The sequence below is a fragment of the Mangifera indica genome, chromosome 16 (assembly GCF_011075055.1).
Source record: "Mangifera indica cultivar Alphonso chromosome 16, CATAS_Mindica_2.1, whole genome shotgun sequence".
NCBI lineage: Eukaryota > Viridiplantae > Streptophyta > Magnoliopsida > Sapindales > Anacardiaceae > Mangifera > Mangifera indica.
Window position 1 is genome coordinate 1,854,468 of NC_058152.1, and position 16,297 is coordinate 1,870,764.

The 16,297-nt window shown below is 32.5% G+C and overlaps 2 protein-coding genes across 2 annotated transcripts; both read right to left on the minus strand.

Annotated features, from left to right (window-relative positions):
- Positions 1-1,126: 1,126 nt before the first annotated feature.
- On the minus strand, positions 1,127-2,734 carry LOC123198908 (anthocyanidin 3-O-glucosyltransferase 5-like). The gene has a single exon (XM_044613713.1). The coding sequence runs from the start codon at positions 2,655-2,657 to the stop codon at positions 1,230-1,232; it is 1,428 nt and encodes a 475-aa protein (XP_044469648.1). The 5' UTR covers positions 2,658-2,734; the 3' UTR covers positions 1,127-1,229.
- Positions 2,735-10,673: 7,939 nt separating this feature from the next.
- LOC123198869 (anthocyanidin 3-O-glucosyltransferase 5-like) lies at positions 10,674-12,258 on the minus strand. The gene has a single exon (XM_044613667.1). The coding sequence runs from the start codon at positions 12,185-12,187 to the stop codon at positions 10,760-10,762; it is 1,428 nt and encodes a 475-aa protein (XP_044469602.1). The 5' UTR covers positions 12,188-12,258; the 3' UTR covers positions 10,674-10,759.
- Positions 12,259-16,297: the final 4,039 nt, after the last annotated feature.

Genomic DNA, 16,297 nt, shown 5'->3' on the forward strand with positions numbered 1-16,297 from the left:
TGGGGGGTGTGGATGCAACAACTTTTGCACCCGTAGAAGCTTTGAAATCTTTTTTTAAAAGCATGCACCATACGAGGACATACGAGATCCGGTTTGGACAACCCACAGGCCTTGTAAGGTCTACTACAATAACAAGTTGTATTCACTTGGACTGAGTCTTGAGCCAACCTAACATCTTTATTATATTTATCTATATTTAACAAATAAAATATACTAATTTATTTGTCATCTCTATTCATTTTTAAGAAGTAGAGTACAAAAACCTAAAGATAAGTTTGCTCACCCATGATATGATAGTGATATTTGGTTAGTTTGATATAACCACTAGGTCATATTCTATATTTGCAAGATTTTGTTTCTAAAGTGGTCCAGTATAAGTGTTTTAATATTTTCGATGGATATTTGGACCTGCGTCGACAAAAGAAATGAAAATTTAACCATTTTTAATTTGCTTCAAAACTTGCAACTTACAATGATGCATGCGTGTAAGCTTTGTGTTCCCGGTATTTTTATTTTGCGATGTTATTATCCCATAAAATTATTGGAATGAAATAATTGACTATAAGAAAAGTTATAAACAATGAGTAATTGGCACTAGCATTTTGATATGACAATTTGATTGATGAATCAGGGTTTTCGGATCATTTTTTTTTTAATGGGAAGAGAATTTCTATTAATGATAAGAACATAAGTAACGATGATTAAAATCTTTGTAATAAAAAATAATAATAAAAATATCTCGATTCATTTCTTTTTTTGACTCATTCTCTTTTTAACTTATTTTTTAAATCTTTTCTTATTAAATTACTCTTAAATTTTTTAAAATTGTTTTAAGTATATATTGATTTTTAATAAATATTCTATTTTTCTTTTAGTAAAACTAAGAGAGAAAAATTGTAAAGAAATTTCCCACTGGGGATGGGAAGGGGAACGAGAGATAAATTTTCTCACGGGAAGAGTATAAAGATTCTTTGACACCTTCAGTACTGGAGAAAAGTGGATATATGAAAAGGTTTCTTTTGTAAAATCAGAAGAAGGATGAAGAGCCGCCGGTTGCCACCTAAGCGTTCCTCATGTACACAAAAATTTGAATAACACTGCAAAAGTTTAAACAATTCACCAAATATAAGAAATATATTTAAATTTATTACTGAGAAAAATAAATTTTATTATTGCCAAGATGATAACACACTATACTCCACCGTTGTTGCAAACGAATTCGGTGGTTTTCATGGATGCTTGCACTTGTTGGCCAGCAGAGACAATGAATTATAAGATGATCCACCCTCACTACTCCTTGCTTTCTCTGCACTGTGTTTTAGCTCTTTTGCCCGATCTCTTATTGGTTGCCCTTGTTTATCCACCATAATTTTTCTCACCATCGTCATTATTTCCTCTCTTCCCACCACCCTCTCCGATGGCTGCATCTTCGGTCGTACAGCAACACCAAGCTCCTCCGCTAACGCGGTAGCATTCATTCGCTGCTCTGCATATAATGGCCATGCAATCATCGGCAGTCCATTGCTGATACTCTCCATTGTAGAATTCCACCCAGTATGTGATAAAAATCCTCCAACTGATGAATGTCTCAAGATGTTAACTTGTGGAGCCCATTTTGGGACCAGTTTTCCTACTTCATGAATCCGGTTGAGGAATCCTTCAGGCAAGAAGCTCGAAAACTCATCACCACCGCTTCCTGCTGTAAAATACGAGCCATCTGCTTTTGCTGTTGATGGCGGCCGAACTACCCAGATAAATCTTTGTTGGCTTAACTCCAAACCCCAAGCCAACTCAATGGTTTGCTCATATGACAGCGTCCCTCCACTCCCAAGTGACACATAAAGCACTGAATCACCTGGTTGCTTGTCTAGCCAATCAAAGACTTCCCTGTTGGAGCCGGTAGGTTCAAGGGTCCTCACTAACGGGCCAACAGTATAAATGGGAGCCTTAACAATTCCACCCAAAAGTTTATCATCTCTCAGTGCGGCCAGTGCTTTCGGCTGCAGATCCTCCCGAGTGTTAATCAAAATCCCATCACACAACGGTATCTCCCTCCCTATGCGAACGTGTTCAAAATATTGTTGATTTCTCCGATCCAACATGGGGTCAACCACCTCTTCAGGTCTAACAGACCTGCAACCAGGGATGTCAAAAGGCTCTGTTTGATCAACATACTCTCCTTGCACCAATTTATCCAGGAGAGGAGTATACACAGTGAGTGAAAGAAACCAAGCATTTGATGCTACAAAACAGTACTTTGCTACCCCAAGGTCATCAGCGATGTCAAAAAATTCAGTTCCAAAGAGGTCGAAAATCAGAACATTTGGCCGAGAGGTCAAAGAAGATATTGCTGCACGAAGAGTTGATTTGCTTTCACGCATCATAACTGCAAGTATGGTGACAAGCGCGGCGTCAGGGCCAACGAGATGCGCGATATTTGGTGGTGAGATTTCGATAATTTGACAAAGTTTCAAACTCATAGCTGCTTGGATCATCTCTGATTCTGCGGCAGATGTTTGAGACGCAACAACAACAATAGTGACTTCAAAATTGTGGTGGGTGACAAGGAGTTTACCGAGCTCCAAAACAGGGATTAGGTGCCCCAATCCGGGACTTGATATTAGAACTGCATGTGGGTTTGAGATGCAGGTCTCCATGGTTGCAAAGTTAACGATGGAATTTGATTCTATCAATAAAAGGAATGGGAGGGTAGAATTAGTTTGGGCCCTCAGCCAATTTTATGTTTCCAGCATCATGATAAGGTCATAAGAACTTTGGCACTCGAGTTTGACCATTGAAGGATTATAATCAGAGTGATTTACCTTTTTACCTAAGCTTTGTTCTTAAATCACTCTTCCAGCAACTAAATATATAATATTCACACTTTTATCTTATCTGATTCAGTAGTTATAGAGTTGATTATTAGATTTAGAGTTTAACCAATTCGATGTAATTGATTCAATTTAAAAAAAAAAGTTCGATTCAGATGATTTTTTTGTTATAAATATGTATAATATTCGTTTTTCGCATAAAATCTAATTTGATTAAAAAATTAATATTATATAGATAAAACAGTAATTTTATTATCCAAAATTTTAAAAAATAACCATTTAACATATTTTATCTCAATAATATTTTAAATATAACAGCTTAATATTTTTATAGAGTAAAAAACCTACCATTTAAATATTTTATTAAGAGAATGGGATGGTTTGGGCATGTGCAATATAGACTTTGAATTATGACTTGTATAGTTAATCTCTGGGTTTGGTGAATTCTGGTGTTTTCCTGTCCTCTTTTTTGAGGATAAGTTTAGCTTCTCTACGTTCGGACTTACGTTTTGCTTGTAATGTAAATATTTACTTACCCCAAAAAAGAAATCATATATTAAAGATTATAGTAAAAGTGATTAACATTTTTCACAACGTTTGTTCTTAAAACACTTTAAAGGCAAATCTTGAGGTGGAAAATATATATATATATATATATATATATATATATATATATATATATATATATATATATATATATATCACTCTTATAATAATTCTTTTTAGAAACAATGTTTTGTATATGAAAAACTTTTGTATGGATAAGTATAGGACTTAGGGCGTAATTATAGTGAGGTCACTTGACCTTAGATAAATTTTAAAATTTATAATTTTTTTTTAAAATTTTAATTGATAATTGCACTCACCAAAATATATTTTTGTGACTCCTTTAGATAATTTATAATACTAAAAATTATTAAATAAAAATTTAGTTTGTGAGTCATTAAGAGAAACATATAAATAGGATCGTTTAAAAAATAGAAAAAATAATAATCTAATATTGTCACCTTCACATTAAGATAAACTTTCAACTTATTTTTAAGGAAATTTGAGATAGTTTAATTTTATGGTTCTACTTGATTTTCACGAAGGCCTAAAGGATTCTGCAATCTTCCCATCTTTTCTTCTTAATCCTAACTTTCTTTTCTCAATATCAAAGATAATTCTCTTATTATTTTTATATTCAACAAAAACTAATTTTGTATTTTTTTAATTCTTAAATTCACAAATAATTACTTTTTACTAATCTCAATGATAATTCGAAAATTATAATAGATCCCAATAAATTTATGTTTTGTTCATTTCTTTGATCTTTCAACTCTTGTTTCAAGTTTAAAGTAATTTTCTCTCTCATTTGTTTATTAGTAAATTTCTAGTTTATTTGGTCTATTTACTTGTGAGATTTTATTTTATGTTAAAAAAAAATGCCTACTGATTTGTAATACTTTTTGTGATTTTATTAATCAATCGGCAATGTAACCCTACCATTGTTTTTAGAAACTCATCGAGAAAAGGAAGGGGAGTCTTGAGTCCTGAGCATGCAATTAACATGTGTTCACACTCACAGTGCTCTACTGATCAGTGAAAAGTCATCTTCTCCTTTGGTAGATGTCATGTTTCAAAGCTTCTATTGGCTCGTTTGGGGCGGTGAATCCACAAAATAAAAGGACAAACGTGCCGCCAGCCGCCAGCCGCCAGCTGATGGCACTCCGTGGTTAAAACCTCATTGACTGTGTCCTTGTTTTGGTGCAAAAATAATAAAATAGCAGATGTCGACACAAAAGATTTAAAAAAGCCGGCCACATGAATGGCGTATTTGTGTAAGACCGCAATTTAAGTTTCACTTTGATCAACGTTATCCCGGCGCAGGGATGTTGAAAATATCAAGGCTTTGTTTCAACTCTGCCACATTATTTCTCGTTTCCCTCAACTATCGTGGAAGTATTTTTCTACTGTTTGAGTTTGAAAAATTTATTTATCCACCAATACATCATTCATTATTTCTACTGTTTGAGTTTGAATCTAATTATTGTATTCTAAAATTTATTCGCCCCACCAATTAAGACAGGATCCTCAATTTAAAATAGTGATACATACGCGAAAGGCCTGATGAGCCCCGATGAAGCTTTCAAAGAGAACTGTTAAATGAGCCTTAAGGGGGGTCTCAACAGAAGTTATAACAAGAGCCCCGGCCCCCGGGTAGCATAAGAACCAACCAGGACCTGCTAACTCATTCATTGCATGATGCATATAATGGCACAAGGATACAAATTTTACGCAAAATGGAATCCACATCGAGTTTAACAATAATCACTGGTAAATTGCATATAACAAATAATAAAATAATTTATGCAAACATCAAATAAGATTAACTTAAATCTAATCAAAATATACATCATCAAAGATGGCATTTTGGTTTAGCGAAGGAAAGCTGCACTCCTCTCTGAACTCCCATATGTTTTGGAACTTTTGCTCTGCCTGCTAGGTTGTAGAAGAGGGACACAACAACTTAGAGAATGGCCACACATGGGTGGTTCACTTCATTGCTACAAAGGAAAAAGTAGTCTGGACAAGACCGGTTGCTATTAAAGCTTCCTATCCGTTATGAGATTGTCCAAGTTGCGTTTCTCCTTGGACAACTCCCAAAACTTCCAAATCTATTCCTGTTGGCTAACATATAAGCTTGGTTTTAGATGTTCGACTTGACGAGCAAGACCAAAGACATTTATGTCATTACTAATATTAGAAAAATGTAAAACACCGTTACACGTCATACTAAACATTTGAAAGTTCTCTCCCATGAAGTATAATAAGAAGAAATACTCAACCCTCTAATGACCCATTTTATCTTTATTATAGGTGAACTCCTTCAAATCCTTCGTTGTCCGTCTAGACATAAATTATAATATGAGTGTCTTCGAATTCTTCATTAGCATGTATATATATGCAAGCTCCTTTGCCATAAGCTTGCGTATCCCCAAAAGAGTAATATGAGATATATAAACCTAAAATGCAACGAAAAAACATTTGGAGATAGTTCAAATGGAGCAAACCTAGAAAGTCGATCACCTCCCTTACAAAAGGGTGTAAGGGCAAAATTGCCTCACACCTTAAAACTACAGCTAAAAGAGCTACCCATCCTCTAGCAGATCATTATATGAGCACTATGTCCGCTCCTAGACCTCCACTGAAATGCCATAACTTTTCTTTATACATACTAGTTCTACCACAGTAAAGGGGACAATACCACATTTTTCCTTGCCTCAGGATGCTTGACACAATCTCGCTAGGTTAAGCGCTCAATTTTGCCTCTTTGGGAGGTTCCAAGACGATGTGTCCTAACATCCTCCTCCCTTTATGAACTAAAAGAGAAAAGTTGTTAGAAGATGTTGACTCAACATAACAACATACACCATAATCCTTAGAACTCTAAGAAGTCATTTGAAAGATACAAGTAAAATGAATCCTAATAAGTATATGTTCTAGAGTGCAGTATCCTAGAGAAAACTCTTTGTATAAGATCTTTTCCAAACAATACAACAATAAGACAAATAGATTTTACCTTGACGAAGGTGGATGCAGACTTGATGCAGGAAGTAATAAAGAACTTTTGACTGAAAAGGGCTAGGGTTTTTCTAAAGATGCTTAAGCAAAACTATATGGTTTACGTATGGAAAATGACAAATCTCTTATGGCATTTCGGAGAAAATGTAAGAAATAATCAAGATTGTCAATAGCAGCACCAAGGCATGTGTCAAACATCAAATCACAAATAAAAGACGTAACTTATATGACATCATGACTTTTGAATCGATTTGATAGGATTACAACAATGCTTGGTGGCGGCTGAAAATTAATTAGGGTGCAACTGTTATTCGGTCAAAAATATATATTCTAAAGCTTAAGGAAGATATCTTATCTTCTAAAGCTTTAAGACAAAGCTTTAATTATTTTATATTAAAGTTGATAAATTTTTAAAGGTGTATAAGAAAAATATATTTTCAAAAATAAAAATAAAAAGTAAAAAAAAGGAATCTCATTATGTTTTTTTATATCATGATATGAAGATTTTTTAAATTTAATTATTTTATTAAAATCAGATAAATAATTATCATTATTTAAAAAACTATAAGTTTGGATGTTTTTATTGATTTTAGTAATTTTTAAGTAAATTATAATTTAATATTATTTAAAAAATAAACTATAATTTAATGATAAATTAAATTGATTATTTCTGGATTGAACCGGCCGAATAATAAACCATGAAACAACCAGTTTGTCCTTCCTTCTTGTTACTAAGGGAAGACCAGAGTGTGGCTTCCTTCCACTTACGGTTTGTCCCTCCTTCTTGTTACTATCCTAAACAGGAGAACACTTTTGCTCTGCCTGCTAAGCTGTAGAAGAGAGACAAACCTCCCCAGGCTGAGAACTCGTCCTAACTTTCTCGGGGCTCTGCAAGGAGGCAGGGGGTGCTGGTGGCGATAGATGTATGAAAAAGACTATTATGTCACTTGCAATTAAACAAAGCTAAGACAACAGCTTAGAGAATGGGCACTTACGGGCATTTCACTTCATTGCTTCGATAGAAAAAGTGGTCGGGAGAACTTGGCACTAGCATTTTGATATGACAATTTGATTTATGAATCAGGTTTTCGGATCATCTTTTCCAAAATGTGAAGAGATTTTCCATTAATTCCTAAATGGGAGGAGATTTTCTATTAACGATGAGAATATAAACAGGTGATTAAAATCTCTGTAATAAAAAATAAGAATAAATAAATTCCAATTCATTTTTTTTTTTAGTTCATTCTCTTCTAAAATTAAAGATAATTTAATTTTAATTTAAATAAAAAATAATTATATTATTATCTTTTCTTATTGTATTTCAAGTTTGAAAAGTTTATTTGTCTTTCTATTATTTATTTATGTTAACGAAAATTTTTTGGTTTTACAGTAAATAACTAATTTATTCTTTTTAGTAAGATTATGAAATTACTTGAAAACTTAAGAAAAATATTAATTATTTTCTTTCAGGAGGGAAAGTTTAGAGAGAGAAAAGATAAAATCCTCTCAACTTTTAGGCTTAGTGTTTTGGGTGCAATGAATCACCTTATTGTTGGCCACTTATTCGACTTTATCTATGTTAAACTATATTGTCTTTTTCTCACCTCTACAAAACGAAAATGTCAAACTGCTTGTAGTGTTGCCTTTACTTACAACACAGGACAATCGTGACTTGGTTAGACCTTTCTGATCCCATCAAGTTGGGATGTTTAGTCTTTCCATCATGTGAGGAATGTCTCTCTCTCTTTCTTAGCTTGTGTAAGGTTTATGTGTTTAATTATAGTCATTTAGCCTTAATGTAATTACATAATTAATTTGATTACCATGTGTTTAATTATAAAGAGAGCATGCCTTGAAAGAATAATATTAATTAAAACTGCCAGGACCCAAATTATATACATAAATACATACGCATGTATGTGTGTGTAAAGACAACAAAACCCATAATTATAAACATTTAAAATTTAAATATTAAAGCGATATACCTTTTATATTATCATTAATATGGCAGAAATAACTTTTTACTTACACCATTATAGTAACTCTACTCTTCTAATTTTATCAATCTCTATAAAAAATATATTAAGTTTATAAGCATAGAGATTGAAACATATATTACATAAGTTAATTGATTTTATATAATATAAATTTTAATCTTTATATTTATAAATACTATTGGTTGATTATTAACTTTGGCATCCTCTCACCTTAAACCTTACCCCCAGCACCACCTTCCTTGGGCCTTGGTGTCACACCACACCTACCATTACTATTATTACTGCCACCACCACTACCATGAAATAGCATAGTAAAGAAATTTTTAAACAAAATAATGGAATATATAATTAAGTATGTTATACACATCAATTTTTAAAATATATGGTTAAATACCATATTACCTTAAAAATGAAATAAATTTTTCACACCAAAAAATAGTTTAATGAAGGTTTTTTTAAAGTATATATTATGTTAATTTGATGTAATTTAAAAAAAAATAATTTGAACTTTATGCTTTAAGAACAATGATGGTAGTAGGTTATATTGCATAAGTGAACACAATTAATTTTTTTAAATATAAAAATAAATAAATAAAGGGTATTTATGAAATATTATAAAAAAATTTAATTCTAAAACTTTTAGGTAAGATGCTTTACAAAACAAATAGAATTTTTCCTTCTTTTCTTTTAGTTTTAAAATGAGGTTAGTAGAACCATTCATTGAGTTTACACTAAACTCATTCCTTATCATTTGAGTCTAGAAAAATGATTATCCCAATCACTTGCACACGTTTTTTATTTAAAATATATTAAATTTTTTTATTATCAAAATATTCTAGAGAAAAATAATAATTAACAAAATTGAAAAAATAAAATAGAAACCAAGTTATTAAACATTAAAGAAATGGTGGAAGTGGCAGGTAAAGCCAAAAAATGAGTGATATTGTCTGAAGGTCATGCATGCAAGTTTCTTAGTTTTTCTTATTGCTGGAGTATATGAACAACAGTTGTCTCAGATCTCAAGTGTCAAATAAACCAAAAGGGGATAATTAAGAAAAATAAGTCCTAATTAAAATAGAAAGTTTATTCTAATTAAAATGCAACAATTAATAACAGAAAATAATTTTACATCATTTGAAAATATATACAAAACATGATTTAGAGGATTGACCTACCATTTATGATTTTCAGTTGTATTAATTTTAAAAAAATTAAATTAGAAAAGTTTAATAATTAATTTTAAAAAAAAATTATTTTATTAATAAAAAACCAAACACAAAAAAATGATTGAAAAAATACAAAATTTTTGAACAAATAGAAACTAAGTTTATCGATGTATAGAGACTGAGAAATTAGGTGTTGGATATGTGGTTTAGAAAGTGGGAAAAGCTTGGTTTTGGGGGTGTGGGCGCAACAACTTTTGCACTCGTAGAAGCTTTGAAATTTTTTTTAAAAAGCATGACCAGGACATACAAGACACGGTTCGGACAACCCACGGGCCTAGTAAAGCCTGCTACAATAACAAGTTATATTAACTTGGACTGAGTCTCGAGCCAACCTGATATCTTTATCATATCTATCCATATTTAAATAACAAAATATACTAATTTATCTTGTCTGACTCCTTTGTTATCTCTATTCATTCCTCAGGAGAGTACAATAATCTAAAGATAAATTTGCTCACCCATGATATGATAGTGATATTCGATGAGTTTGACATAACCGCTAGGTTATATTCCATGTTTGCAAGATTTTCTTTTTAAAGTGGTTCAATATAACTATTTTAACATTTTCAATGGACATTTGGAGCTACGTCGACAAAAGAAATGAAAATTTAACAATTTTTAGTTTGCTCCAAAACTTGCAGCTTACAATAATGCATGCGTGTAAGCTTTGTGTTCCCGATATTTTTATTTTGTGATGTTATTATCCTATAAAATTATTGGAATGAAATAACTGACTATAAGAAAAGTTATAAATAGTGAGTACTTAGCACTAGCATTTAGATATGGCAATTTGATTTATGAATCAGGTTTTCGGACCATCTTTTCCTAAATGGGAAGCAATTTTCTATTAATATGAGAACATAATCGAGGATGATTAAAATCTCCTCGATCCTCAGTATTGGAGACAAGTGGAGATAAGAAAAGGTTTCTTTTGTAAAATCAGAAGAAGGATTAAGAGCCGCCGGTTGCCATCTAAGCGTTCCTCATGTACATAAAAATTTGAATAACACTGCAAAAGTTTAAACAACTCACCAAATATAAGAAATATATTTAAATTTGTCACTGAGAAAAATAAATTTTATTATTGCCAAGATGATAACACACGATAGTCCACCGTTGTTGCAAACGCATTCGGTGGTTTTCATGGATGCTTCCACTTGTTGGCCAGCAGAGACAATGAATTATAAGATGATCCACCCTCACTACTCCATGCTTTCTCTGCAGTGTGTTTTAGCTCTTTTGCCCGATCTCTTATTGGTTGCCCTTGTTCATCCACCATAATTTTTCTCACCATCGTCATTATTTCCTCTCTTCCCACCACCCTCTCCGACGGCTGTATCTTCGGTCGTACGGCAACACCAAGCTCCTCCGCTAACGCGGTAGCATTCATTCGCTGCTCTGCATATAATGGCCATGCAATCATCGGCAGTCCATTGCTGATACTCTCCATTGTAGAATTCCACCCAGTATGTGATAAAAATCCTCCAACTGATGAATGTCTCAAGATTTTAACTTGTGGAGCCCATTTTGGGACCAGTTTTCCTACTTCATGAATCCGGTTGAGGAATCCTTCAGGCAAGAAGCTTGAAAACTCATCACCACCTCTTCCTGCTGTAAAATACGAGCCATCTGCTTTTGCTGTTGATGGCGGCCGAACTACCCAGATAAATCTTTGTTGGCTTAACTCCAAACCCCAAGCCAACTCAATGGTTTGCTCATATGACAGCGTCCCTCCACTCCCAAGTGACACATAAAGCACTGAATCACTTGGTTGCTTGTCTAGCCAATCAAAGACTTCCCTGTTGGAGCCGGTAGGTTCAAGGGTCCTCACTATCGGGCCAACAGTATAAATGGGAGCCTTAACAATTCCACCCAAAAGTTTATCATCTCTCAGTGCGGCCAGTGCTTTCGGCTGCAGATCCTCCCAAGTGTTAATCAAAATCCCATCACACAACGGTATCTCCCTCCCCATGCGAACGTATTCAAAATATTGTTGATTTCTCCGATCCAACATGGGGTCAACCACCTCTTCAGGTCTAACAGACCTGCAACCAGGGATGTCAAAAGGCTCTGTTTGATCAACATACTCTCCTTGCACCAATTTATCCAGGAGAGGAGTATACACAGTGAGTGAAAGAAACCAAGCATTTGATGCTACAAAACAGTACTTTGCTACCCCAAGGTCATCAGCGATGTCAAAAAATTCAGTTCCAAAGAGGTCGAAAATCAGAACATTTGGCCGAGAGGTCAAAGAAGATATTGCTGCACGAAGAGCTGATTTGTTTTCACGCATCATAACTGCAAGTATGGTGACAACCGCGGCGTCAGGGCCAACGAGGTGTGAGATATTTGGTGGTGAAATTTCGATAATTTGACAAGGTTTCAAACTCATAGCTGCTTGGATCATCTCTGATTCTGCGGCAGATGTTTGAGACGCAACAGCAAAAATAGTGACTTCAAAATTGTGGTGGGTGACAAGGAGTTTACCTAGCTCCAAAACAGGGATTAGGTGCCCCAATCCGGGACTTGATATTAGAACTGCATGTGGGTTTGAGATGGAGGTCTCCATGGTTGCAAAGTTAACGGTGGAATTTGATCCTATCAATAAAAGGAATGGGAGGGTAGAATTAGTTTGGGCCTTCAGCCAACTTTATAATCACAGTGATTGACCTTTTAACCTAAGGTTTGTTGAAGTGCTGGACACATAATTAGGCTTGCTTTGGTGAATTCTGGTGTTTTCCTGTCCTCTTATTTGAGGATAAGTTTAGGTCCTCTACGTTTGGAATTACGTTTTGCTTGTAACGTAAATATTTACTTACCCCAAAAAAGAAATCATATATTAAAGATTACAGTAAAAGTGATTAACATTTTTCACAACGTTTGTTCTAAAAACACTTTAAAGGCAAATCTTGAGGTGGAAAGGATATATATATCACTCTTACAATAATTCTTTTTAGAAACAATGTTTTGTATATGAAAAACTTTTGTATGGATAAGTATAGGACTTAGGGCATAATTATAGTGAGGTCACTTGACCTTTGATAAATTTTAGGGTTAATTGATAATTGCACTCACCAAAATACATTTTTGTGACTCCTTTAGATAATTTATAATACTAAAAGTTATTAAATAAAAATTTAGTTTGTGAGTCGTATGACCACATTGAGAGAAACGTAGAAAAAATAATAATCTAATATTGTCACCTTTATATTAAAATAAATATTCAATTTATTTTTAAAGAAAGTTGAGATAGTTTAGTTTTATGGTTCTACTTGATTTTCACAAAGTCCCTAAAGGATTCTGCAATCTTTTCATCTTTTCTTCTTAATCCTAGCTTTCTTTTCTCAATATTAAAGGTAATTTTCTTATTATTTTTATATTTAAGAAAAACTAATTTTGTATTTTTTTTATTCTTAAATTAACATAATTATTGCTTTTTACTAATCTCAATGATAATTCGAAAATTATAATAGATCCTAATAAATTTATGTTTGGTTCATTTCTTTTATCTTTCAATTCTTGTTTCAAGTTTAAAGTAATTTTATCCCTCCTTTGTTTATTAGTAAATTCACATAATGACTTTTATTTTTATTTTATTTATCCATTTTTATGGGGTAAAACAATGAGTAAAATTCAGAAAAAAAAAAGGAAAAAAATTAAGAGAAAACTAAAACCCTCTTAAAATTATATTCTAAAATTTGTTGAAATTCAAAAACTTCAACAAATACAAAGAAAATATCTACAAAAACAAGACTTTTTTTTATAATCAATCTATTATACAGTTTGTTTATCAAATAAAATGAAGAATGTTTATGTCTCAATTTAATGAAAACATATTATATATACTAGTAATGAGATGGGCATGATGACCAAGAATGAAATCTTCCAATTATCTTATCTTTTAGTCATATTATTTCAAGAGGTCAAAACCTAACATTTATATGACCGATTTTTCAGAGTGATGATACTAAATAAATGGATAAAAATTGATTAGGTTTTATTATTGGATTTATATATGGCTAAAAACAAATACAAATCCCTTGAGTCTCCGTAGTTGCATGAACATAATCGAGAATACATGACAATAATTAAGATTTAATATAAAAAGGACTTTTCTAAACATATTAGGTAAACCAATTTTTGGCACGTATTGAAATTGCCATTCAATAATGAGTGGTTGCACCAGTCACTCATTTATATATTTGACCCTGCTGAATCTTACATAGTAGGGAGAAAGGATATAATTAAAATTAGGGTAAAATTAGGGGAAATGATACAAATCAGATCGACTCTAAAAATTTTTAACTCAAGTTTAGTTTAAATAAAATATGATTTAATTTAAGTTTATTAAACTAAAATTAAAGATAATTTGATTTCAGCTTAAATAAAAAATGATTAAATTTGATTTAAAATACGAATTAATTCTTTTTATTTGAATTCAACTAAACTGATTAAAGTCAGGTTTTGAGACCGAATTAAGTCAGTCCGAATTCAAACCTAATCTTCATTTTGGGTTGTTTAACATGAATTGAAATGAATAAAACTGACGCTCAACATAAGTTTTATTCAAATGGGATGATCTAAGTGAATATGCAATAAAATTGGACCTCGTCAACACATGTTCAGTTTTCAAAGAAAGCTATAATATGAAGACTATTATAAAGATTATATAAACAAATTGTAAGATGAGTTAATTGAAGAATGAAATGATAATTTTATTAACTCAAGGCTGCAAAATAAGAAGAAGAAAGTAAGAGCGAAGAAACAGAACGCAAAAAGCAAGAAGATTGTGAAATTGTTACAGCCGAATGAAGAAGGGAAAAGTCCTTTATATAGGCAATTTCCTGCTAGCCTCCAGACTTCATTTATTGCATTCCCACCAAAATTTTCTAAATTGGCTGCTGAGTTTTATCTTCTTCCATTAAATGCATTCCCATTTAATGTCAAAATTTACTGCATATGGCGGAAAATCCACCAGATATGCAACACTCCTCCTTGGATTTTCACTACTTACAAATAATTAGATTAACTTTGCTAAGGAAAAACCCAATGAGATAAAAATCAAAGCAAAGAAACATAATTATTAAATATCTTGTAAATTGACATTGGACGTGCTTAAACTGCCTCATTAAAAACCTTACTAGGAAAACCCAGTGGGACAAAACTTAGTGAAGGAAAAAAGAGTATAGTGCACCTTTTGTCCAATATTTGATAAACTGCAAAATTTTGCCTGATGAACGCTCCCCTTCTTTGAAGTAAGATTAACTTGGTTGCTTGTTGAACCGCCGTATATCGATGTTATACACTAACTTCTCAAATGTTGATTTCGGTAGTGTCTTAGTGAACAAGTCTGCAAGATTCTCACTGTATCTTATTTGCTTAATATCAATCTTTTTACTCTGCTGGAGCTCATGAGTGTAAAAGAATTTTTGTGAGATATGTTTGGCTTTGTCTCCTTTAATGTATCCACCTCTAATTTGAGTAATACATGCTGCATTGTCTTCATATAATATAGAAGGAATATTTGTTGTCGATGGAAGACTACATGTATGTCGGATATGATGGATGATAGACCGCAATCATATGCATTCTCGACTGGTTTCATGAAGAGCTAGAATTTCTGAATGATTTGAGGACGTTGCAACCAATGTCTGTTTGGTGAAGCGTCATGATATTGCTATGTCATTATAAGTGAAAACATATCCAGTTTGTGAACGGGCCTTATGAGGGTCAGAAAGATAACCAGCATCTGCATATCTAATCAAATTATGATTTTTAGGGGATTTGATAGAAAAGAATAATCCTAAATCTCTAGTTCTACATAGGTAACGGAGTATATATTTGATTCCGTTCCAATGACGACGGGTTGGTGCAGAGCTAAATTGAGCTAACAAATTAACTACAAAGGATATGTCCGGTCTAGTGCATTGGGCTAAATATAATAAGACTCCAATAACATTAAGATATGGTACTTGAGGACTAAGTATCTTTTCATCTTTTTCTTTAAAACGAAATGGATCATTTTTCAGATCAAGAAACCAAACAACTATTGGGGTGTTCAAAGGATGAGCTTTATCCATATTAAATCGTTTTAATAATTTTTCAATATATGCAGATTGATGGATAAATATTTTATTTGAATTATGCTCGATCTACAGGCCAAAACAATATTTTGTTTTTCCCAAATCCTTCATTTCAAATTCTTTTTTCAGATATTCAGTAGTTTTTGAAAGCTCTTCAAGAGTCTCAATTAAATTCATGTCATCAACATAAACTGCTATAATAGCAAATCCCGATCCTGACCTTTTGATAAAAACACATGAGTATATAGGGTCATTTATATAGCCCTTTTTTTTCAAATATTCATTGAGGCGATTGTACCACATACGTCCGGATTGTTTTAATCCGTACAATGATCATTGTAATTTAATTGAGTACATGCCTCTTCAATTTACCTTTTTTGCTTCAGACAATTTGTATCCTTCAGGGAGTTTCATATAAATTTCAGTGTCCAAATTCTCATATAAATAAACAGTAACTACGTCCATTAGACGCATATCTAGTCCTTCAAAAAGTGTTAAATTAATTAAATATCTGAATGTGATTATATCCATCACAGGTGCATATGTTTTATCAATGTCTATACCGGGTCTTTGGGAAAAGCCTTGGGCTACAAGTC